Below are 24,932 nucleotides of genomic sequence, written 5' to 3' on the forward strand. Positions count from 1 at the left end.
AAGAGAAAGGAGAGGGGTGCTCAAATCTAATAGGATTGTCCATGTCATGCTAGACCAGAATTCAGCCACCAGAGGGCAGCAAAGCTACAAATTTATGGAAATTTGGGGAAGGGAGGCTATGAGGTCCATCTCACCCTCTTCCCACACCACCAAGACTCTTCTTTTTAAGGGAGAGAGACATCGATTTGTTGTTCCATTAATTTATGCATTCGTTGGCTTGTATGTGCCCTGACCGGAAATCTAGCCCGTAACCTTGGTGTACTGGGACAACGCTCTAAACAGAGCTACCCGGCCAGGGCCAGGACTAGTCTTACTCCCTTGGGCTCCTGCCTAGCAATGACTGCATCACCTCATAATCTCCCTCCTGAAAGACCAAGGTTGCTCCACACTCCAATCTGTGACTTCTTGGTAATTCTGTCCCTCAGGACCTTCTTCCCAGAACCTATAAATGAAGAGGGACTAGTGGGGAAGAAGAGACCTGAAGAAGTAAAGAGCCACCCAGCATTTCCAAGAATAGCAGCTGTGGCATAGCAAGGCACTGGGAATTCTCAAGGAAAGAAATTCCGTACTCCCCCCTCCTGGGGGAGGGGTGGGAGTGGCATCAGCGAAACCTCATGGGCTAGATCTGAGACTTCTTACACTATCTGAGAAGGAAATGAGGAGGGGAAACGGGCTTTGAGTTTTGGGTTGGTGTCATGGGTCTGTGTCGGGCCTGTAGCTTCGAGTCTCAGAGAATGACAAGGTCTCTCACAATATAAGAAAGCAATTCCTTAGGCTCAGAAACGCTGCAGATGTAATCTAGCACCAGCCGCTCTGTCCCTGGACTGTCATTCTCAGGCTCTGGTCTGCTTCCCCTTCCCAATCTCCCAGCCCCTCCAGCTCTGTCTGCCTCCCACCATAGAGACTTGAGTGATCCAGAGGGACTAGGGTGGGGGGACTGGGAGGCCTGGGCCCTTTCCTTGTCTGTTGGTAGAGATGGAAAGGAGGCCCTGGGAAGGGAACAGAGCAGCTGGGGGTGCAGGGAGGGGGAGGAGGCCCAGGAGAGGCAGCTGGCAGGCGGGAAGCTGATCTGGGGGTCTCAAGTTTCTTGACATCAATTAGAGCAGCCGGCCTGGGCTCATTAGTAGCCGGGGGTGCAGGGCTCATCAATAATGAATTCACCCCACACACTACACGCCCCCCCCCCCCAGCTGCCTGCAAGGTCACCCCGCCCTTTACCAGCTGCCTGCCCTTGGTAAGCTAAGCCACCCCTGCAGAGACCTCCCTAACTCAGAGTCTCTAGGGCAGTGTGGGAAAGTGGACAAGGCAAAGGGGTCTTTATCACCAATCAGCCATGCCTGCTTCTAGGAGTCCACCCAGGAGGAGAAGAGTGGGAAGAGACAAGGAGGGATAGATGTGGGGAGTGAGAAGCAGGCTTTGTGATGCTAGGGTTGGATGGCATAGTGGGAGGTCAGATCCAGAGCAAGAGGACCTCCTCTGATGGGCTCAGAGACCCCACATTCTCCCCCAAGGCCAGACTTGAACAGCGGGGACACAGTACCCTGAGATCTCTGGCCTCTAGATCAGAACAAGCTCAAGGCATTGGCAACCCCAGTATTCTCGTGCCCTTGAGTTGGAGCATCTTGGCAGGTGCAGAAACAGCTTTCCTTCAAACCAACCAGATCAGTGCAGTGAGGGCAAGAGACTGCTAAGGCTCAGAAACAGGAACTTGAACTTCCTGTACTTTAATTAGCCATCTAGTCCCAGCTTCCCTGCAGAACCCAGGAATGCTGGTCTCCATTCTCCTTCCCTTGCCAGAGTCTTCTAAGATTCCAGTCCCACCACCTTTCCACCGACCTATTCCTTCCTGCTGCCATCCTCCCTAAATCTTACGTGTTCTGATTCCCAGTCACACCTCCTTTCCCTCCGCCTGGGGTTGGCCTGATGCTGGCTGCTTGGCATTGTGGGAGGCCTCCCGCCACCCTCCTACTTGGGACAGGTACAGACAGGTCCAGGCTGCGGCAGCTGCATCTTCCCCAGACACCTCACAGACTCACAGACTCCAGGCTTATGATGGCGTCCCAGTTGTCTGCCTTCAGCCAAGTCCCTTTGTTGGTCTTTAGGGTACACCCAGTGTCCCGTACTCCGCCCCGCCTCTGCGGACATTGTCCCCAGCCCATACATTCTGTCCTATCCTCCATCCTCCCCTCCACCTCACCAAACACCTCCCACCAGTCCTCTTCAACCCAATTCACCTCAGTGGGGCGGGCCCTGAGTTCAGGCCCTGGATAGATACTCCTACCCCCACCCCACCCCATGTCATTCCTACAAGGTTGAGCCTCAGTTCTGGATCTTCTGGTTCCCCAATGATCCCAGTTGCCAGCTTCTATTTCCACCTTTTTGGATCCATTGATTACAGTCTGTTCACTGGAACCTTCCCTAAGGACCTAGGCATTTGGATTCCAGTCATAGATCAACTTGGCAACCATCTTCAACCCCACAGTTCACCTGAGAGCCAGCCCCCAGGCACCCTGCTCTGAAGTGAGAGAAACAAGTAGGACCCCAACATTCTCTGTGCCCCACCCCCACCCCCACCGCCCAACCCATCACTTTGGAGAGGATCAAGGTGACCCACCCAGCTCAGGGCCCATGCCTCCCCAGAGCACTTAGCCATCCTCCACCCCATGTCAGCCCCACGACCAGACTTCCCGCCCTCAGACTCAGCCCTTCCCAAGAACTCGGGCATCTTAGTTCCAGCTTCCTCCATCACCTCACTCCGTCTTCCAGATGTCTGTTCCCCAGCCCTGGCTGCAGTGACACCGCAAATCCAGGAGACCCCGGGCAGCCAATAGGAAAGAAAGCGGGAGGAAGAGAGGAGCCACCAGGGCGCCCCCTCACGGAGCCCTGGGCGCCGGTATCCCCCCTCCTCCCGTCTTCACCTGCTGCGGGCTCCGCCCCCGCTCCGCCTAGACCGGCCTCTGCTCCTCCCCCGACTCCTCCCCCCGTACCCCCAGCCCGGCCAGAGCGGCCCCCGGGACAGAGCGACGCGGAACCCCGGGCGCCTGGGTCCCCAGCATGATCCTCGGTGAGTGGGCTCCGCAGCTCCAGGCTCCAGGCTCCTGGGTCCCTCTCAGTAGGTCACCCCCCCCCCCAACCTCCCGGCACCGCGGTGACTGCGGCCGCCCGTCAGCGACCGGTTCCCCCTCCCCCTTCTTCGGGCTCCATAGCTGGGGTCCCCTCTTCCCCTCTTCCTGAAGCTGCTGCTTCTCCCGGTAATCTAGGGAATGCTAGAGGAGCAGACAGCTAGGTGAGACCCCCTCCCCAGAATGAAACATTGCGTATTCATGAGGCTCATGAATATTATATGACCGTCTACAGGAGGCTGGGGGAGGGGGCTGGGCCCCGCTGGGGGAGTTGAGGGGAAGGCTCTGACCGGGCCCCCCCACCCTGAGCTCTGGCCCTCCGACCTCCTTCTGGGCCCAGGGTTAGAGGAAAAGGAGGAAGTAGGGGGCGGGCGAGGGGAGAAGATGGTGGGTGTAGCTTCGAGGTGTGAGTGGTGGGGGGTGGCGATTAGGGGGCTGGGGAGAAGACGGGGTGGGAAACTGTCCATCCCAGGGCCCCTGCGGTTCAGATCCTGCCTCCGCAACCATCCTGCCCCAACACGCCAGGACCTGCCCCCTCTCTCCTGCGCTGGCTGCCTGGGCCCTTCCTTCCCGGCTCCCTTCTTCCCTCGTCCCCTACCCCACCCCCACCTGCCTGGGGGGCCGGGGAGGCCCCGAGAGGAAGGGGCAACGGAAGGGTACGGGTGGGGGAGGGGAGCTCCCGCGGGGCTCTGACAGCCCTCAGCCACAGCCACCCCATCCTCATGACCTACATCGGAGGGAACCCCGAGGGGAGGGGGGGAGAGAGGGGCAGAGGAGCTAGCTGTGTGCTGGGCTCCAGGCCCCTGCCTCCAAACCGTCTGCAGGCCTGCTCTGTCCTCTGCCCTCTGCCCTCCGCCCAGGCTAAGGCAGCTCCTGGGCCTGCTTAGGTGGGAGCCCAACCATCCAGGCCCAGACACCTGTGGTCTCCCCACCCGCCGCTGGGGACACCTGGCTCCAAGCTGGTGCCCCAGGCTCCGCCTCAGCCTCTGCTGTGTGTGTCCTTGGCTCTTCGGCTTTTCTTCGTTCATTTGACCCCTGTTGACTTCCCACTACCTGTCTTTGTTTCCTTCTTTGCATCTTCCTCCATCTCTTTCTCTCCCCCTCCTGAATCTCCTCACTCTCACCACTTAATGTCTGACCGTCTCCACCTGGCCCTCCATCTCAGCTATGAAATGAATGAGGGGAAGAAGGCATGGCGGGCTGGTTGCCTGCCTCCTTCCCAAGGGTGTCCCCGGCAGGGAGAGAGTCCCACCCATCTGTGAAGATGACCTAGAGGGACCCTCACCACCACAACTTGGACTCAGGTCCCCAGAGCACAGGCTCCACATTCCTCCGTCCTGTGCAATCCCTGTGCCCTGGCCCCACCCTGGGAACAGCCCCACCCTAGGTGTGAGGCCCGGGGGTAGCATCGTGTTTGTCCAGAACAGTGTTTGTCCAGAACAGGCCGGTGTGAGCCATACTCTCCCTGATCAAGAGTTCCTAAAGAGGGCTCCCGGGACCTGCCCAAACCGGACAAGAGCCCACCACAGGGAGCATGCCTGGAGCCACCAAGGGGACCCCACCACATCTCCCTGGAGGGCACTAATGAACTCCCTCCTGTGCCCACCCCACGGGGTGTGGGGGATGGGGCGGGAAGCCTGGTGGCCTGGGCCCGTGCAGCTTAGCCCTCTTCGAGGGAAGAAGGGGTTGGGCGCAGGGCCCGCACTAAGGTTTTCAGGTTCTGCATGCTGAGATCTGTGGAGTCAATGTGCAGCAGGTAAGGCCCAGGCTGCTGGGCCCAGGTTTAAGGCAGTGGTTCTGGGCTCAGGTTCCCTGGTTCAGGTCCCTCTTACTGCCCTCTCTAGCTGTGCCCCTCGTGCGGTAGAGGGGGAGCCATTGAAAGAGGCCCTTTCCTGTCAGATTGGGAAGATGGCCAGGTTGTTTTTCTCTCTTCCCTTCCTGGCTACCTTCTCCCTTTGGCCCTGCCCCCACCCACATCTACCCCAGGGTTATTAGGGCTGATGTTTTGAGTTATTGTTCATAACCATCCCCTTGTTGCTTTCATCTTCGACTTCAAAGCCTTTCCAGCCCTCAGCCTGCCTCTTGCCAAGATGGGGGAAATTGAGGCAGAAGGGGACACTTCCATGGGACTTGCTCAATTAGGCAAGACCCAGGGTTTCAAGGCTCTCCTCTCAATGCCCAATATTAGGCATTTCTGGGGAGGGAGAAGAGGCCAAAAGGCCTGAAGAGAAAACGAGATGAATTAGAGAGAAAAAAATCCTAATTCAGACTCGAATACAATTTCTTCTTGTCCCCAGAGTCTAATTCCTCTGCTTTTCACGACCGTGGGCCCTAGCACAACCTGCAACCGTAACGCAGATACCTCTGACTAACCTGCATCTCCTCCTGGCCCATTCTCCAGACCAGCACTAACCAAGCCCTAGCACCTTCCTGGCCGCTCTTCCCACGCAGCCACTCCCCGAGCCAGCTCACAGCGGACACTCCCACTCTTTACCACAAGGGCTTGAAGCCCCAGACCCAACCTAAGCTAGCCACGGCGCTGGGACTCGGACCAGGCCAGAACTTCTGGGGAGCAGAGGAAGGAAAAGACGAGATCTCAGTGGGATGGAAGGAGTCAGCTGTGGCTTGCTGCTGGAGGGGAAACCTGAGCAGCATCCAAGTGCCTGGGGCAAGGTAGGGCACAGAGATGGACAGATGGACATCCACCCAAGGGTCTGAGAGTTCACCCTCTAGAGTTCATTGGGAACTGTCTTTAATAGAGCATTTGGCAGTTCCCCACAGAGATGGGTGAGGCTCTATCCGCAGGAGGTAATTATGTGCTCTAATGAGCTAGGCTCCGGAGTGGCCTGCCCCAGCCAGGCCCCAGTTCTTCCTGCCCTGCCTGAGGTGTGTGACACACACGTGCGCGCGCGCGCACACACACACACACACACACACACACTCCAATTTGCTCTCCACCCCCTTCCCCAAACCTGCCTGAAGCTCTCACCTAGCCAAATAGCAGAAGACCTAAATTTCCTACCTCATTTCCTGCTTCCCCAGTCCTTACTTCATTCCTGCCTTTCCGCCCCCCCCCCCCCCATCCCTAGTCTACCCAGACATGTGTAGTGCTTGAAAGCCAGACACACAGATTCAAATCCTCACTAGTTGTGTGAACTTAGTCAAGTAACTCCCCTTCTCGGAGCTGTTTGTCATCATCTACAAAATAAGGGTTCATTTATTTAGCAAACATTTATGCACTGAGCTCCCTGGTGGCATGCCAGTACTGTACATGAATTTGTTCAATCCTCTCAACAACTCCATGAGGCAGGTTCTGTTGTTCTCATTTGATAAATGAGAAATGAATCCAAGAGAGTCCGAGAAACTAGCTAGTCACCCGCTGGTGAGCAGTGGCTCCATCACAGAGAGACTATGGACGTACAGTGTCTGGCATATAGGGGCAACTCTATCCCTCCAAAAGTAGCAACTGTTCTTATTCCCCAGAAAGGGGTGGGGGAGGAACTGAGTATTGGGCCACCTGAAACCAAGAGCCCTGCTCCTGCCCATTCGTCCTATCGGCTGCCATCTGCCCCTGTGGCCTTGCGTCCCTTCCTCTCTCCATCCTCATTTCACCCCTTCCTCCCACTTCCCCTTCCCTCTCTCCCCGCTACCCCTGGGGCTCCTGTCAGTGGGAAAGATGAGTTGCTGGCTGTAGGTAGCTGAGTGACTGCAACCTGTTTTCTTCCAATCCCAGCAAGTGCTTGGAACTTGCTCTCCCCTTCCTCTCCTTGAACAAGACGGAAGGCAGTGCTCAGATCTCTGCTTCAGAGTCAGACCGAAGTCCTTTGGGGTTATGTAGCAGAGAAAGACTTTACAGAGTGCGACAGATCCTGATTTAAATCCCAGCTCTGATACTGATACGCTGTGTGACATCAGTCAAGTTTTCAACTTCTCTGATCCTCTGTTTCCTCCTATGAAAAATGGGGAAAATGGGATCAACTACCTCCATAGAACTGTCACTGCCTCGGAGACTCAATGTGATAATACTCAACCGGAGAGAGGGTCAAGGAGCTGAGCTGCTGCCTCTGGTGCTCTGGGGCGGGCAAGTGCCAGCCCCAAACCAGCTGCTAAGGTGGCTGCTGGGTGCTGGGACTCTGGGAGTGCTCAGGTTTCTCTCACCATTCCTGATGCCACCCGGGGCTCGTTAAGGCTGCCCTGGCCTTGTGTGCCAGGCAGGAGGGTGGGGTATAGAGAAGAGAAGCTATGAGAAGGGGAGATGGTTGAATTACCCCATCAGTCCGTCTGTCCCTGTCTGTCTCTCCCTGTCTTGCTGTGCGTTCTGTCCTTTGGTCTCTCTCTCCTAGTCTCTAGCTTTGTATCCAGCTTTTCAGCGGTGGCCCTGTTTTTCTCTCTCATTTCACTCTCTTCCATCTCTCCGTTGTTCTCGGTCCTTTTCTATCTGTGTCTATGTTCCATTTCTCAGTCACTTATTCCTGCTTCTGTGTCTTTTCCATTCCCTCTTACTCATTCGTGTCTGTCTGCCTCTCTCCCTCCCTCCTCTCCTCCTACCCTATCCCAACTCCAAGGGAATGGACACAGGGTGTACAGAAAAAGAGGAAATGGACTCGGGGTATACAGACCCCTAGATGTCCGAGGGCCAAAGCCAAGCATCCTGCCCTTTCCTGCAACCTTTAGACACTGGAGTCCAAGCTTCCCGCAGTCTTGACCCCCCTCTGCCTCAGGCACCATGGCTACCCAGTCCTAGCTGTGGGTGGAAGAGACAGACCCCTCCAGCCCTTTCTGGACCAGCTCCCTGCCCCCAGCTGTGCCTGAGCCCTCCCCACCCCCTCCCTCTCTTCCTCCTGATTCCCCTAATCCCTGCTCCCCCGCCCTCCCCTCTGCCCCACTTTTGCAGGACTCTGATTGGCTGATTCTACTGACTGGACTGGGGGGGGTGCTGGCAAGGGAGAGGGCAGGGGGCAGAACCAAGTGAAGGGGACGCTGTCAGGCCCAGGCCCCTGGGGGGCCAGGGGCAGGCCACTGCCTGGGGGCAGCGGGCACCAGAAACTGAAGGTATGAAAAGGGGCCGTCTCTATGGAGGGAGCAAGAAAGGATCTGAGGGACCCTGTGCCCCGTAGGTCAGGGGAGGACAGGGCCAAGCTTGCAGCCTCCTGGGTGTGCCTTTGTTGCTGGGAACCCCTGTTGCTGACGGGGGGCTTGCTCAAGCACTGAGGAGCAGCCAGAGTTTCCCAACTGGTGGACCGGGAGGTCGGTCGAAGAAGGGAGCTGGGCCAGCGGGAGCCCAGAGGGTCCTGAGGGCCTTGGGGCCACCCCTTCGGAGCCTGGCGGGGCTCCTCCCATGGCTCTGGAGGGAGGAGAAGGAGGTTTGAGTGGGGGCGGGGGCCGGTGGAGTGGCTGGCCTGGACTTTCATTTCCCATTTGGGTTAGACCAAGGCATTCCCCTCCCAGAGGCCTGGTTGTAGTTCCTCCTGCAGAGCGGGAGCTGATCACTCCAGGTTAGACAGAGGCCATGGGAAGGCAGGCAGGGAGGCCACCTCCCAGAGCCAATGCTGCGCACCTATTACCCACCCCCAGAGGTGTTGACGGTTCATTAAGAATTTCAAAAAAATCATAACTGTTGGGGTAGCCTGAAAGATTACTTAGCCCTCCTCCAAATCTAGGCCTCAGTCTCCCCCTCTGGGCAGTGGGATGAATCACCCACAGGACTGCTCTCCCTGAGGTGAAACCTGGCTTTTGGGATTCCCTGGGGAAAAGCAAACCCAGAAGAAGGGAGTGGGGCTCAGGGTTCCCAAGTCCTGTGGGTCCCGCAGGCAGTCTGCAGAGGTCTGTACTCTTCCTGGTCTGTTTAATGCCGAATGGTCTTGGAGGAGGGAGGCTAGAGAAAGGGGAAGTGAAACCACCCAGAAGGGAAGGACTGGCCTGCACCCTCCCCCAGACCCACAGGGACCGCGCTCCATTGCTCTGGAGCCAGCAAGCAGGGGAAGTGTGTGTGCATGGGGGTCGCACTTCTGAGTGTGGGGGCCCCCGCTGGGGAGTGGGACTGACAGGCTTCAATCTTCCTGCCTCACACAATGTTTTCTCTGCCCTTCAGGCAGCCTGAGCCGGGCAGGGCCCCTCCCTCTGCTTCGGCAGACCCCCATCATGCAGCCCCCGCTGGACCTCAAGCAAATCCTGCCTTTCCCACTGGAGCCGGCCCCCACCCTGGGCCTCTTTGGCAACTACAGCACTGTGAGTAGCAGCAGCCTGTCTCCCAACCCTCCTTTGACCTCCGCTCTCCCTGGACCCACCCTTGCTCTTTTCTCTTCTTCCCCTTGTATCTAATTCCTTGTCTCTTTTTAGAATCCCATCTCCCTTGTCCTAGCTGGTTTAGCTCAGTGGATAGAGTGTTGGCCTGTGGACCAAAGGGTCCCGGGTTTGATTCCGGTTTCAATTCTGGTCAAGGGCAGATACCTTGGTTGCAGGCTCCTCCCCGGGCCAGGCAACCAATTGATGTGTTTCTCATATCAATGTTTCCCTCCGTCTTTCCCTCTCTCTTCCACTCTCTCTAAAAAGCAATAGAAAAGAATATCCTTGGGTGAGGATTAGGATCGCATCTCCCTTACTTCTAGTCTATTACAAATATTGTTGGTTATATGGTATATTATTTATACCAATAGCTAATATTTGCTGAGGTCTTGCTATGGGCTAGATACTGTGCTGGGTGTTTTATACGACTCATCTCATCTAGTCTATCATCTAGAGAAGTATCAATACTTAGATTAGTGGTAGTGATTACAAGGAGGTGGGAGGGGTGATAGGCTATCCATAAAGACAGAAATATCCAGAAAGAGGAAATAAGCAGGGACATAGCGTGCCTGTTTGTAAGTTCCAGCTCTCTGGAGTCCACAGTTGGGTGGGTATGGTCAGTGGGGTAGGTCTTGGAGGGCTGGCAAAGTTGTCTAGATTTAATACCCTATGAAATAGCCATTATCCACTCTTGAGCAGGAGAGTGATTTGGCAAGAGCAATGATTAAGGCCCCAGCCATCCTGATACACCAAGATTGCGGGTTTGAAACCCCGTCAGGGCACATACAAGAATCAATCAATGAATGCATAAATAAGTGAAACAACGAATCACTTTCTTCTCCTTCTTCTTCTCCTTCTCCTTCTCCTTCTCCTCCTCCTCCTCCTCCTCCTCCTCCTCCTCCTCCTCCTCCTCCTTCTTCTCCTCTCTCTCCCTCTCTCTCTCTCAAATTAGTCAATAAAGAACAGTGTTTAGGAAGGTGAGTGGAACAGCTGGATGGAAGGGAGCAAGGCTAGAGGAGGGCAGCCAATGAGGAGGCTGTCCCAGCAATGTGGGCCTAAGGGAAGCCTAGAGCACCAGACTAGTGGGCGTTTAATGACAGTGGCAGCGTGAGGAGAGCGGAAGGGAGATGGGCAAGGTACTTCCAAGGAAATATTGACAGACCATGGTAACCAACTGGTATTTGGGGATTGGGGAGAAGAGAGAGGATGAGTCAACGATGACTCCAGTGTTCGGGATGCTGTGATTTGGAGGAAGAACTCACCTTGACAGGGGCAGGGAGTTGAAGGAGGAAGCTGACCCCTCATGGTGCTGCTGAACCCTCTTGAGGACATGGAGCCCAAAATTTGAACATTTAGAATTTGGGGCCTGGAGACTGGGCTAGAGCTAAAGGTTTAGGGGAAGTCAGCTTTATTCAATTCAAATAACCACCATCAAACCATATTCAGCTATAAATATCTATTGAGCATCAACTATGCACCAGGCACTATGGTAGATGTTTCTATACATGCTCTCATTTAATCTTCACCACAACCCAACAAAGTAGACATTATTTTTCCTGTTAGACATATGAAAGACAGAAACTAAGGCTCAGAGGGTTTAGTAATTTATCTAAATTGACACAGTATGTGCCTAAGGTATGATTTGAACCCATAGCCTGTGACTCCAAATAGAGTTCTCTTAATACCAGCTGCTTCCTCCGAACTTCTCCCAAAGAATCCAAACCAACATTTGTATTGCACTTTGAAGTTTACAAAATGTTTTTCATTTCTCAATCTTGATAGTAACCCTAAGGAGTAGCTGTGATTTTATTCTCATTTTACAGGTGAGAAAACTGAGTAATTACTATAAGCAAGGTACTGTTCTAGATATGATGGAGACATGAGAATGAAATGAGATGGCCCAATCTTGAAAGAGCCATTCAGGGGAGATACATTGACATGACTGTAGCAATCTGCAATGCAAACTAGAGGAAGAGTTAATAAATATTGTGAAACAGACACTAACAATCCAAGTCTACAAAAAATAAATTTATTTTGAGCATCTACTATGTGCCAGGCACTGTGCCTGGTGTCAAGGACACAAGACTCAGTTCACACCCTTGTGGAATTCACAGTTTAGTAGGAAAGATAACAAGTTAACAGTTACCCTATAGTGTGAGGAGAGCTGTGTCAGAGTCATTTAGCTTGCATGGGAGCCCAAGAGGGTGTCAAGAAAAACTTGCTGGCTGTGGTGGTCCCCATGGGACCAACGTGAGCTAAGCAGGAGAAAAAGAGAGAAGAAAAATTTGCAGCAGGTGACATTATTTGAACTTTGAAGAATTCGTAGTAGGATTTTCAAAGGAGTCTTAGAGAACATTTCAGACAGAAGCAAATAGCATGAACAAGGTCTAGAAAAGAGCACTTGAGAAAGCGCAACCGGTTGTTTGTAATTAGAGCAGAAAGTGCTGGGAATACCTTCTCCCACGTAAATACCTGATTTTCACTTACCCTCGGATCACCCATCATTTCCCCCATTTTATTTTTTTTAATATATTTTTGTTTATTTCAGAGAGGAATGGAGAGGAAGAGAGAGACAGACACATCGATGATGAGAGAGAATCATTGAACCGCTGCCTCCTGCACATCCCCCACTGGGGGTCAAGCCTGCAACTGTGGCCTGTGCCCTGACTGGGAATCGAACCGTGACCTCCTGGTTTATAGGTCAACACACTCAACCACTGAACCACACCAGCTGGGCTCTCCCATTTTATAGATATGGAAATAATGACCAAGAGATGTTAAATGACTTGTCCAAGATCACAGAGCTCCTTAGTGATTCCCATGAATAATCCAGAGTTTCTGACTTCCCAGGGTGCATGGTTCCATTTCCTCTAGTGGGGGTTGAGGAATAGCAATATAAAGCCAGGAGCAGAGCTTGGAGAGTGCAGCAGGGTATTTTGTATCTGACTGGCAGGATTTGAATTGATGTTATAAAAGCACTGGCTGTGTGCCCTTAGGCAAATTACTTAACCACTCTGAACCTCAGTTTTACCAGCTGCAAAATAAGATAGTAATAGTACCAGCTCACAAGGTTGTGAGAATCACATTATATAATCATAATGCCCAGCACAAAGTAAATATTCAATTAGTATTAGCTGCTATGATTATTATGTTATTGCTATTATTTTTATTTAAGGGAGGATCAGAGAGAGAACGATAGTATGGCCAAGGCCTCAGCCTTGGGGAATAAGCAGAAATAGGTAGTGGGAACCGGAGGGGGCCACAGCAAAAGAAATGGAGGAGCCACTGAAGGGGGTGGAGTGGAGAGAGAACCAGGTTCCTGTAGGGTTGGAGAAGCCAAGAGAGTGAGTGTGGTGGGCTGCATCAATAGTGTCGGCTTCTGCAGCAGGGGAACGAGGACTGCAGAAAAGCTGCAGACAGGCCTTTGGCAGCTCTGTGCAGCAGTTAAGAACATGGCTTTGCAGTCAGGCTGCCCAGGTTTAAATTCAAATCTCAGTTCAGCCACTTCCTAGTTTACGACCTTGAGCAAATTATTTAACCTCAGGTCCCTCATCTATAAAATAAAGATAATAATTGTACTTATAATAGTGGTTGTGAAGATTAAATTAGATAATCCATGCAAAGAGTTCACAGTACAGAGGCTGGCACATTCCAAGGGCTCAGCCAACATTAGATGGTGGTGCTAGTGGAATTATTATTATTTATGTCAGAGTCTCTCCCTCCCTGGACTAATACCTCCAGATCCATCTCCTAATTGGACAGTTCCTATCCCTTAGACTCCTCCCTGTATTATGTGTCCCTCTGCCCTTGGACATCCCTCATGTCTCCCAAAGACAGTCCTCCTCTGCTCCATTAATCTCCCTGCCCTAGGTGGAATGGGAGGTGATGAGATCCAGAAGTGAGAGAGGGAATCCTAGAACCTGTCCAGAGAGGATGAGGTGTCTAGGGGAGTGGGCTGCTTTCTCCTGCCACCCTCCACCCCCACCCCCATCACCCAGTGCTGCCCCACCGGACCGCCAGAGGGCAGCAAGTGCATGAAACATAAAGTCTTAGGGAACCTGGTTCTCCAGCAGGTGGCGGGCGAGGGAAGGAGGTAGGAAGAGGTAAGGACGGAGGTCCCAGCCTGAGGTCGGTTCTGCCCTGGGCGCCCGCAGCTCCTGCCGTCCAGGGTCGCTGAGAGAGCAGGGCCTGACGCCTGGCTACCTGGGCTCGTTTCCCATCCCTAGCAGAGAAAGTGGCATGTAAAAGGGCACAGGGCCCGTGTGCAGAGGGAGCAAGGAAGGATCGTCTGGGAACTCGGAAGAGAGCCTGTCAGCAGGGGAGAGAGGGTCAGGGAGGACAGGATGAAAAAAAGGAGAAATGTCCGAGCTAGAGAAACAGGGTCTCCATAGGATTGGTGGGAACACTAGACCCAGCAAGGGTCCCCAGTGGAGGAAAGCCAAGGCCATCTGGTCAATGCCCCATGCCAGGCCGAGTGGCCCCTCACACCACGACTAGGTCTTCCCTGGAATTAGCGTCAGCCCAGGGACTCTCCCTCCTCTTTCCGCCCGAGCCCCTCTTCTTGCCTCTTACACTCCCGATTCCCGCCCCCGCCCTCGGCCCGCCCTCGGCCCCGCCCCCGGGGCGGGCCCGGTCCCTACCGGCGCCGCCTCCCCTCCTCCCGGCCCGCCCGGCCGCACAGCCCCGAACCACCCGGGCAACGAGAGCCGCTTCCCTGGGCTGCCCCTCCCGGCCCGGCCCAAGGCCCCCGCCCGGGTCCGCCACCCCGGGCCATGGAGCCGCGGCCCCCAGGGTCCCGCAGGGTAAGCCACCCGTCCCCTCCTCTCTCCCTGGCTCCCGCCGCTGCCGCAGCGCCCCCCACCCCCACCCCATCCCCGCCCGCCCGCCCCTGCGGGGCTGGCTCCTCTCCCTCCGCCGGGTCCTCGGGTTATCCGGCCCATCCCCCACCACCGGCGGCGCGGCCCCAACCAATCTCTGGGTCCCAGCTAGTGCCCGCAGGCTGCTGCCACCATACTGGATACCCCAGACTCAGCTTTTCAGGTCCTCGGAGTCCCCCAGATCTTCAAACATCCCATCAGGTCCTACACCCACCCTAAAATTACCATGCCGCTCAGATCCCTCACCCAGCCTGACCCCATCCCAGGCTCTCCTTCCCAGCATCCCTCCCCCACCCGCTTCCACCTGCTCTTCAGATACCCCCTAGCTCCTTCTCCTTCCTATTTCTATCTGTCCTGTCCCTCAGGTCTTCCCATCGCTAAGATTCCACCCCCATCCCTTTTCACCTTTATTTGGGGGGATGGGGAAGTAGGGTGGTCAGACAAGGGGCAGCAGTTACCAGCAGATAAAGGGCAATGGAAGGAAATATAATCATAGCCCCCCCCCCCCCCTCGTGTTCCTGATCTGGTTTCCCCCTCCCCTCCCCTTTGCCTTTCCCAACTCATTGTGCCCCAGCTTCAGGGAGCAATTCCCCTTCACGTCTGCTGGTGGAGGGCAGGTGGGAAGGGACCATTTTGTGGACTTTCCTAGGCAGTTCCTAGGCCAAAATCCCAGGGAAGGGGCTGTCGAGTGGAATGGGCTCTGGGAGACGTTGGCCTCCTCCCCTCCCCAGAGAGCCCTCATCTAGGTCACCAGGGCCTCTTGACCTTGGCCTGAAGCAGCACTTCAGTGGCTCACATTCCACCTGCACAGGGATTGGGCCCAGCAGCCCTCATCTTCAGCCTGGTGTCTCCTCAGTTCTTGGAGGAGAGGGTGGAAAGGACACACCTGACTGGGTTGATGCCCTCTTCCCTGCCCGTGCCCACCCCTAGTGGGTATTTATGGACTTGTACCTGGGGAGTGGGTTATGCAAGAGAAAAGGCTCTGACCCTGGAAGAAGGACTCAAGGAAGGCAGGGACCAGTCTCAGGGGGTGGATGCTGGGGTAATCAGCCCGCAAGTCATCCTCAGGGCGCTGGGTCCTCAGCCACTCAGGGGAGCAGGCTGGGGTGATGGGGTGGGGCGTAGACAAAATCAGGGGCCTCCCCTCTCCCCTCTCCATCCTGCTCCTCTCTCCCTATTATTTTAATCTACTTAAGTTTCCTAGCCCAGGTTGGGTTTCTGTTTGGGCTGACTTCCATTCCCCACCCAGCATGTGAGGAAGCCCAGGGACTGAGAACCTGGGGCAGAGTTGGGGAGGGGGTGTCTCTGGATAGGAAGGACCGAAGACTGGAGACTGGGAGCTGAGAGCAGTCATCCGTCTCCTTTTTCTGATTAAAGTCCGTCTCCAGTTTGGTCTGTCTTTCTTTCTGCCAAACACATCATCCATTCACACAGATAAACACCCCGCTGAAGATTACACAACCTGGCCACTCATGGCGTCAGCAGAACCCCCGACACAGAAATGTTGATACATAAATGATAGACACACAGCACACGATACTCTTCCACACTCCACCCATGCACAGATTGATCACAGCCTGCCGAGACACACACACACAGACACACCCATTCTTCCCATTTGGCTATTCCTGGGCTTTCAGGAGGTGAAAGGGAGCCACTAGAAAGGCTGCTTCCAGCCAATGGCAGGCAGGCCAAACACTTGTCAGTAAGACCCGTGACCTGAACCTGGTCATGGTCCTGCCTCTACCACTACCACCTGGGCAGCACATTTCCCAGGGATGCTAGAGCCCCTTTCCTGACATTCCCCACCCAGCCGGGGAGACTCCTGGGAGAGCGAGGGAAGACAGGATGTGTGGGCTTTCTGACTTGAACCACCTTCCTCCCGCTGCTTCACATTCCTGCCTCTGGTGTCTTACTTGGAACCATGAAGTCCTAGGCCCAAGGAGGGGCTCAGCTGAGGAGCTGAGGACCTTCCAAGTCCCCAGCAACTGTTTTTTACTTGAGCCTTCCACCTGGAAGATAAGGTTTCAGCTCTAATTTGGTTCCATTTTTATGAGAAGTGCAGAGGATCACCCAGCCCTCCTCAGCCTCAGCTGCATTCCAGTCTCCCCTTTCCCTGGCTGCCAGGGGCCAGAAGGGAGGAGGACTGTGCAGAGAGGCAGTGTTGTTGTTTTTTTGCCTCCAGGCCCCTGGCTTTATCCCCTGATAGCGGAAAGCCTCAGAGAGAAACTCCCCTCCTCATGTGAACTCTTGGCAGGAGACTGCAAAGACATCTGCTGACCCAGGGTGGGGGCAGAGCCTGCTTCTAATCCCGCCCAGCCCCACAGCCCTGCCCCAGAAGCCTTGTGGTCAGGGAAGGTTCAGGCCAACCCAGCTTCTTAGGTTCCCCACTTATTCCCCATTATCTGCTAGAGCCCCCTACTCTCTCCTGAGTATTGACTCCTTCTAGAAACTGTTGCCTTAAAGAGGTCCAGGGAGTGAGTATGTTAAGGTAACTTGGAGCCCAGAGATGGACTCTGGGATCATCTGTCTCCTGGGACCAGAAGCTTAGCTTAGTAGACAGTCTTGCCCCAGAGAGGAGGTAAAAAAAACACACACACAAAAACAAAAAGGCCTTAACTGAAGGCTCTAGGATCTGGGGTGCTTTGAGACTTCCTGTCAGTGTGCCTCTGGTGGATCAGCCGAGCTGTAGGAGATAGGTCAGGGTGTCAGAGTGGGTCTTCAGCGTATGAGGAACCAAGACAGGAGTCCAGGTTCAAGTTCCAGCTCTCCTATTAACTCATGGTGTGACCGTAGGCAAACTGCTCCCACTTTTTGTCAAATGGGAGTCCTGGGTCAGTCTATCCCTCAGGTCCCTTCCAGTACTGTGAAGATTGGGCTGGGAGGAAATCAGAGGATGGAGACTCAGAGCCCCCAGGATACTGAAGGATAAGGAAGAGGCCCTGGCGATTTTGGTTCAACCCAGCTCCTGCCACTGGGGGGATGATGGACATGAGCTTGTGCTGGGGCTCCTGGCTCACCCCAGCCTGCCTCCACAGATGGACCCTGTACAGAAGGCTGTGCTTTCCCACACTTTTGGGGGACCCTTGCTCAAGACTAAGAGGCCCATCATTTCCTGTAATGTCTGTCAGATCCGCTTCAATTCTCAGGTAAGAAGCCCAGCCACCCACCCACTCAATGGGTGGAGCAGAAGCAGCCAGGGGATCTTGGGAGAGGACATAGGCTGGGAACTCTGGGTAAGGGGCAGGGATTGAGGGACTATCAGGGACAGAGCAGGGAATGGGGTACTGTAGGAGGGCATGAAATGACAGAAGGCACTTGAGAAGTCTGCTAAGGCGGAGCCCTCCTCCCTGAGGACTGCTGTATCTCTGGCTCAGAGCTTCTTGGAACACAGGTGGCCATCGGTGTCCGGGTGGGAATGTGGCCTCTGGCCCACTGGTCCTTGGGTGCAGAACTGAGTTAGGTTATTGGCTCCCCTGCCGAGCCAGTGCCCTCCTTGGCCTCTGCTGAACTCTTTCCCTGGCCCATCCACTTCCCTTTAACCTCCTGGCTTCCTCCTTTCTCCCCCTCCTCCCTCCAAATCACACACAAAGCCTGACCCCCACTCCCTCCCATGGGACTTTCCCATGGGGAGAAGCCACCAAGAACTCAGAACCCGGTGTCTGGCCTCCCAGATTTCCTCCCTCCAAGGCTCCCTTGGGACTTCTGTGTGGGTTTAGAGGGGGCTTTGTGAGGTGCAGGTTCCAAGAGCTTTTGGAGAAAAACAGCAGAGCCTCATTCTGCTGAGTATGGGAAAATAAAGCATATTCTGTTTGTCTACCCAGCCCACACATGTACACACCATGCTGCCAGGCTCTGAACACCACTGCCCCACCCCTAGGCTGTCGGTCTTTTTTTCTGCCTATCCACGCCTTTTATTTCTACTCTATTCCTGTCTGGGTGACCTTGTAGCTCCAGGATTGTGTGCTCTTAGCAGGGGGTACACATGGGGGTAGGGGGAGCCAGGACCAACCCAGCTTTAGGCCTCCCCTTCACCTCAACTCCAGGCATCCCCTCTCCCAACCCAGGCTCCACTCATTGGTGGAAGGTGGAAGACCAGAGGGGTGGGGGCCAATGGCAGGCAGCCCTCCCTTCTGTTTGCCCTCCCTATCCTTCCCCAACCAAGAGGCTCTGTTTTGACAGCTGTCTCTGCTGCTTTTCTGTCTCCAGAGCTGGGCTTGGGGCCAGGGTCCTCCAGGGTGTCTGCAGAGGCTACAGGGAAAATGAGACCCAGGGGACAGTAGCCAGTGTAGCGCCCAGGCCCCAGAGCTTCTGGGGTTCCCAGGCTGAGGGTAGAAGCAGCACAGGCTGGATCCTGGGACCAGGGGACACAGGCCCGGAGTCTAAGAGGATGCTAACTGGCCTGATTGCTAGGCCCCTCCCACTTAGGATTCTGTAGGTGTGATGCCCTCCCCTCTCACCTCAGGACTAGGTGGGAAGCCTGAATCAGCAACCAGGCCCTGGGTGTGGTAGTGGGTGGAGTCTGGGCTCAAACTTGAGAAGCTAGTCGGAGCCCCAGGAGTAAGCAGGTCTCCTTGGCATGGGGCTTTATATCTCACTGGTGCAGGGAGAGATTCCCTGCATCCTGCTGAGACCACCCCAGGACCTGAAAGAGCTCTGTGCGCAGAATTGTCAGATGAAAGGTGATCTCAGTTTCCATTTTCTTTCTCCACCCCTACAGAGCCAGGCTGAGGCACACTACAAGGGTAATCGCCACGCCCGAAGAGTCAAAGGCATTGAGGCTGCCAAGACCCGAGGCAGGGAGCCTGGCATCCGGGAACCTGGAGACACAGCTCCCACAGGCAGCACCCCCGCAAATGGAGAGGGAGTAGCCCCCCACCCAGGTATGTCTGACTCTCCTACATTCTTCAACTGATCTTGTCTCCCCTGTCCTTTCCCCACTTCCCAGAACTCTCCTCTGCTTTCATCTCTCTCTTCCTCAGCCCCCACCTCACCCCCACCCCCACCCAAGGTGAGTCCTGGAGCCAAGTACAGTGATGCAAAATTTCCATTCTGTCACCCCACCCGCACCCAAGGTCCTCTCAACAGAGTTCCCACTGTCTATCCTCCCCACTGCCCAGTGACTCAGAGAGGGGCTAGGGTGAGGCCACCTGGCAAACTTCCTCAAGAAAAAGGGAACCATCAGATCCAGGGAGAGGCCCCTCATCTTGGGAAGAGGGGCAGGGGAGGGAGTCAGGATGTCTGAGGACCTGCACATGACGGCTGCCCTCAGGAAAGACTGCACGCCCAGGACCCCCAGGCAATTTTATGGATAATCTTGGGTAGATCTTTTGACCTCTCTGGGCCAGAGTTTTCTCTCCTGGGAAATAGGGGAGGGAAACATTAAGATCTTTGAGGTCTTTTCCGGGTTTACAGAAGGCAACTCTGAGATTCTTTCTCCCTCATGGCTAGTGGCCATCTTCAACCATATTCCCAGCCAAGAAACTGGGAAGAAGGAATATCATGACTGGAAGATATGAGCCACCCCCATCCTAGGATTACCACATCAGATGTCAGTCATGGCCAACTCCAGAGAGACCCAGCAGCCTAGTTCCTCCTTATCCTTGCCTGTCCTTCCTGCCCCACTAAGCAGAATGAGAAACAAGCATCTGTACCACCAGCTTGGGAACCAGGCACACCCCTCGGGGACGCACAGATAGGGTGGGCAGGTGAGCTGAGTTTTAACTGTGCTCTGGCTGCTTCTTAGCCTAATCATCTTGGGTTAATTTGATAACATCTCAGTAAAGAGGGGATGATGGTGACATTTCCTCAGTAGCACTGTTCTAGGTGCTTTATGCATGTTACCTCACTCAGTTCCTATGGTACTCTCTCTAAAGAGATCAGGACACCTGCCCCGCTTTTGTAAGCCATTAAGTCCTATCCAGCCTGAGATGTGCTGTCTGGATCGAGACTGAGATAAAGGATGTCAGAAACGAATAAGTGAAATAAAGGGAAACGCCACACTGCACTAGCAAGCGGACACCTGCAGGGGTCAGGAGGTCCCCTCCCATCAGCTTCCCACCCCCACCGCCAGCCTCCTCAGGAGCCAGCCTCCCCATGACCCGGAAACTGGATCAGCTACTGGAGCAAGAATGGGAGCGCTAGAGTTTCCCCTGTACAGAGGCCAGAACCCAGAGCTGAGGCCTAGGCCTGTGCATCTTTAATCGAGTCATGAATTATAGAGCAGCCCGCATCCTTGTCTCTGTCCTCTCCGGTTCTGCTGTCTCTGTTTCCCTTTACGATGTCTGTGTCTGTCTCTCCCAACCTCTCCTTGCTCATCCCGCCTCTGTGCCTTCCTAGAGTTCTTGGGCATATGCCTCCCTGGGTACGAGGCAGGACTCTGGGAAGGGGGCTGGCCAGGCAGGAAGCCCAGGCTGGCTGGCAGGCCATTGAGGGGTGAATCCTTGTTCCATGCCTCTCCCCCTGGCGAGGCTGGCCTCTCCCCCCTGGCGAGGCTGGCTACCAGCTTCACCCTGAAGGGGACACCAGTGGAGCTTATGGAGAGTGAGCCAGGCCTCACAGTCTCACTCCCAGCCTGCAGCAGCTGGACCACATCTGGCTCTGGCCCAGGGCATGAGAGCATGCATGTTGTCACAGGGTGGGGACTCCTGGGCTCTTGCCCTCCAGGAAATGGGGTGGGTCTCCTCCACATAAAGAGTCTTCTCCAAAAGCCACCTGGAGTGATCCCTATGTCTCTCCCCCAACAACAGTTTCCATGGAGAATGGACAGGGTCCAGCCCCAGGATCCCCAGAGAAACAGCCTGGCTCCCCATCCCCTCCCAGCGTTCCGGAGACTGGTCAGGGTGCAAGCAAAGGTGAAGCGGGGACTCCAGCTTCAGCTTCTCTGCCTGGGGGTAGCAAGGAAGAGGAGGAAAAGGCCAAGCGGCTGCTCTACTGTGCTCTGTGCAAGGTGGCAGTGAACTCCCTGTCCCAGCTTGAGGCACATAACAAAGGTATGGACCCCCTGCCCCCACCCAGGTCCCCTGTCTCAGCCCACTCCTGCTCCCTACATCCTGACTCTCCTAGCTTTGAATACCCATGTACCCTGTAAGATCTCCCTCCCTCCCTCCCTAATCACCTCCACCATTCCTTAGTCCCTTACTGCCTCAGTCCTCCTCCCCACCTTACTTCTTTCACTTACGACTCTTCTCCGGACCCACCCTTTGCTTACTTGGGTAGGAGGATCCCAAGGGACTTGGAACCACCCTACCCCCTCCTACCCTCCCCCCCACACACACACTCACACTTGATGCTTCCCATATTGTAACTGGGAATGTGGGTATTTGAGGCCTAATAGGCCTGGAGAGCTTTTCCTTCGCTCCTTACCTTCTGCTCTCTGTGGGTTTCAGGTACTAAGCACAAGACAATTCTGGAGGCCCGAAGTGGTCTGGGCCCCATCAAAGCTTACCCTCGGCTGGGGCCTACCACTCCTGGGGAACCAGAGGCCCCTGCCCAGGACCGAACCTTCCACTGTGAGATCTGCAATGTCAAGGTCAACTCGGAGGTCCAACTGAAACAGGTGGGTCCAAGGCCCTTCCCAGGAATTCTGGGGAGTTCCCCCCTCTAAGAGGGAAGGGAGAATAGGGAATTTGAGTGAGGACTCTTGTATAGGGCTGCCCTTGGTGCTGCAGAAGGGGCAGGGCCAGGCACTTGGGCTGTGATTACCCGTCTTATGGCCCTGCCTCCCGGTAGTTGCTCCTTTCCTGGGGGCTCACAGTCCCTTACCCACTCACCCCGCAGCACATTTCCAGCCGCCGGCACCGAGATGGTGTGGCCGGGAAGCCCAACCCGCTACTGAGCCGTCACAAGAAGCCTAGGGGCGCCGCGGAGCTGGCGGTAAGGCACTGGGGGCTGCAACATTCGGAACTGGGAAACCGGTGCAGGGAGAAGAAGGGGCACCCGGGGAAAGGTGGGGTTTACTGGGCCAAACAATGACTTCTCCCTCTCTCTTCCCGTCTCCTCCCCCACCCCTGCAGAGCACATTGACTTTCTCCAAGGAGCTGCCCAAGTCCCTGGCCGGCGGCCTGCTCCCCAGCCCCCTGGCGGTGGCTGCGGTAATGGCAGCGGCAGCAGGCTCCCCGCTGTCCCTGCGCCCAGCTCCAGCAGCTCCTCTTCTCCAGGGACCGCCCATCACCCACCCCTTGCTCCACCCGGCCCCCGGGCCCATCCGAACGGCGCATGGACCCATCCTGTTCTCCCCCTACTGACCGGAACCCTGAACCCCCTCCCGCTCAATGCTCCCATCTACAGCCGGGACCCAGGCTTCCTCCTGGCACTCCCTGAATGATCTCTCTCCTCCCCACCCCCCACCCCGAGGTACGGGGTTCCAGGAAAGGGGAGGGGTGATGGGGGAGGGGGGCTTTAGAAGGGGGGGAACACCCCAGATCTCAGGGAACCCCGCCCCCTGCCCTTTCCTCTCCCCTAGAAAAGGGGGGGCCGTCTCACCCGGAGCCCCCTTGGAGACACCCCCCCTCCCAAAAGCCATGTCCATCCAGCCCTTCCCCCCAAACCTAGCACAAAACGGGGTTCACAAGCCATGGTCGGGGTCCGGGGGGCAGAAATGGATTTTCTTGGCAATAAGCGGACTCTGGGACTCCGGCCCCCTACCCCAAAATTGAAGCGCTTCCGTGAACACCCCCGTCCTCCACAGGGGGAGGGGAATAGGCGGGATCCCTCATAAGCACTTTGGTTTTACCGCCTGCAACCTCACTGTGCCCGCCCTGCACCATGCTCCTGCCCCAGGTCTAGCTGGGCCCATCGCAGGTGCAGCACTTGGAGGCATCTCTGGCACTTGGGTGGGACCAAGTAGATGCCCCTATAGACCCTTCCCTCACCTTCCTCCCCAGTCCGGGTTCCATTCTTTTCACCAGCACCCATCGCCCAAGGGGTACCGAGGGGGGCAAGGGGTGTCCAGTCCAAGCCCACCCCCGCCTCGCCTTCCGCAAAACTGTGAGCAAAAAGCAATAGAAGCCTCGCCCCCGCCCCCCGCCCCTTTCCGCAGGATTTGCAGTCTGTAGCCTCCCCCATCCCAGTCCCTAGACCTAATAGCTGTCCCCTCCCACCAGACACCACAGTACGACTTGGGCGGGGGCATGACCTCCCCCCACCCCCTGTGATTTCCGTATTGTCAGCCCTTCCAAACACTGACCCGGGAGGGGGGACGGCCCCCCACTGGCCTTCAACTCTTTCTGCTTGATAATGTAGCAACCCTGACCTCCACTCATGTCTTTCCCTTTTCCCTCTCCCTGACAATAAAGTCTGGATTCGTTGCCCTCTGTTCTCCAGGCTCAGACTTTCAATCTTTGCCCGCTGTTTTGGGGAGCAAGGACACCGGGATATGTATCTGTATGGTGAGGGAGACTGACACAGGAAATGGGATCAGAAGGACGGGGTTAGGGAAATGGGGGTGGGAGGAGGCAAGATCTGAGGCTTGTGCAAAGCGAGCAGGGGTTCCCCATCCCACTCACCCCCCCTTGGGCCCAGCTCAAGTGTAAACTTGGCCTTAGGGAATCATTCTGAGCCCAGGTCTCGGATTGCAGCCACGGCTGTTGCGAATTCTCTGCAACTCCACCAGGCGGCGCCAACCACATGAAAAAGGAGTCTCCCCTAGTCTAAGACACCTGCAGTGTGTCTCACGAATCTAGGGAGACAGAGCTAGACGCAGTCTCAGACAAAGGAAAGAATCAAGATTTTGTGCTTCTGGACTGTCAAACTACAGTAGGAAGGCTGGGGAGGGTTGGGGCCGGGGGTGGGGCGTGGTAAGAGATCAACCAAAGGACTTGTATGCATGCATATAAGCATAACCAATGGACACAAGACACTGGGGGGTAGGGGAAGCTGGGGGAAGGTCAAGGGGGGAAAAAAAGGAGAGAAATGTACTACTCGTTGTAATATTTTAAGCAATAAAAAATAAATAAATGATAATACAAGAACAAAAAAAAAGATTTTGTGCCTCTGGTGGGAAACCCATGCCAGAGACACGCGAGGCATGAGAAGTGGGGGCAGGGAATGGGAATCTGAGCTCTATGCTCTGCTTGGCCTCATATAAATAGTATCCTGGGGTTAGTCCTTCCCCTCTCTGGACCCCAATTTCCCCATCTGCAAAATAAGCAGCCTTGGGTCTCTTAAAAATTTATTGAGACTTCATGTATCCAAGACCAAAAAACTGGGACCATGCTATTTAAGATATGCTAGAATGAATACCTTCTCATCTGGTCCCCTAAATGGTCTGTGGGACAGGAGAGCACACTCCTCTCTCACATAACGGGGTGAGGGGACGTAGGTGTCCTATTCCCAGAATCTCCAGAATTCAGTTCAACCACACACTCCCAAGAGTAGCTAGTGACTCTCTCTAGGCCTGCTGGGTGACAAAAAAAAAAGAAACAAAAAAAGACCAGGCCAGCCATGGCTGGTGTGGCTCAGTTGGTTTGAGTGTCCTCCGGTACACTGAAAGGTCATGGGCTTGATTCCTGGTTAGGGCACATACCCAGGCTCAGGTTCGATCCTTGGTCTAGGGCAGTGATGGCGAACCTTTTGAGCTCGGCGTGTCAGCATTTTGAAAAACCCTAACTTAACTCTGGTCCCGTGTCACATATAGAAACTTTTTGAT

At 55.2% G+C, this 24,932-nt stretch overlaps 1 protein-coding gene across 9 annotated transcripts; it reads left to right on the forward strand.

Moving 5' to 3' along the window:
• Positions 1 to 2,938: 2,938 nt before the first annotated feature.
• On the forward strand, positions 2,939 to 23,602 carry ZNF385A (zinc finger protein 385A). 9 transcript variants are annotated; one of them, XM_036300098.1, is made up of 8 exons: positions 2,940 to 3,064; positions 9,214 to 9,350; positions 17,323 to 17,433; positions 19,005 to 19,167; positions 21,034 to 21,276; positions 21,673 to 21,842; positions 22,064 to 22,159; positions 22,300 to 23,602. In XM_036300098.1, exons 1-8 carry the CDS (start codon positions 3,055 to 3,057, stop codon positions 22,528 to 22,530), a joined length of 1,161 nt encoding a protein of 386 aa, XP_036155991.1. In that variant the 5' UTR covers positions 2,940 to 3,054; the 3' UTR covers positions 22,531 to 23,602. The 9 variants fall into 9 exon arrangements, with proteins under 9 accessions (XP_036155997.1, XP_036155991.1, XP_036155998.1 ...); XM_036300105.1 differs by having other exon boundaries at positions 2,978 to 3,064; positions 9,218 to 9,350; XM_036300097.1 differs by having other exon boundaries at positions 3,002 to 3,112.
• The last annotated feature ends 1,330 nt before the right edge of the window (positions 23,603 to 24,932 follow it).

This window comes from Myotis myotis, unplaced genomic scaffold (genome assembly GCF_014108235.1).
Source record: "Myotis myotis isolate mMyoMyo1 unplaced genomic scaffold, mMyoMyo1.p scaffold_m19_p_3, whole genome shotgun sequence".
NCBI classification, from domain to species: domain Eukaryota; kingdom Metazoa; phylum Chordata; class Mammalia; order Chiroptera; family Vespertilionidae; genus Myotis; species Myotis myotis.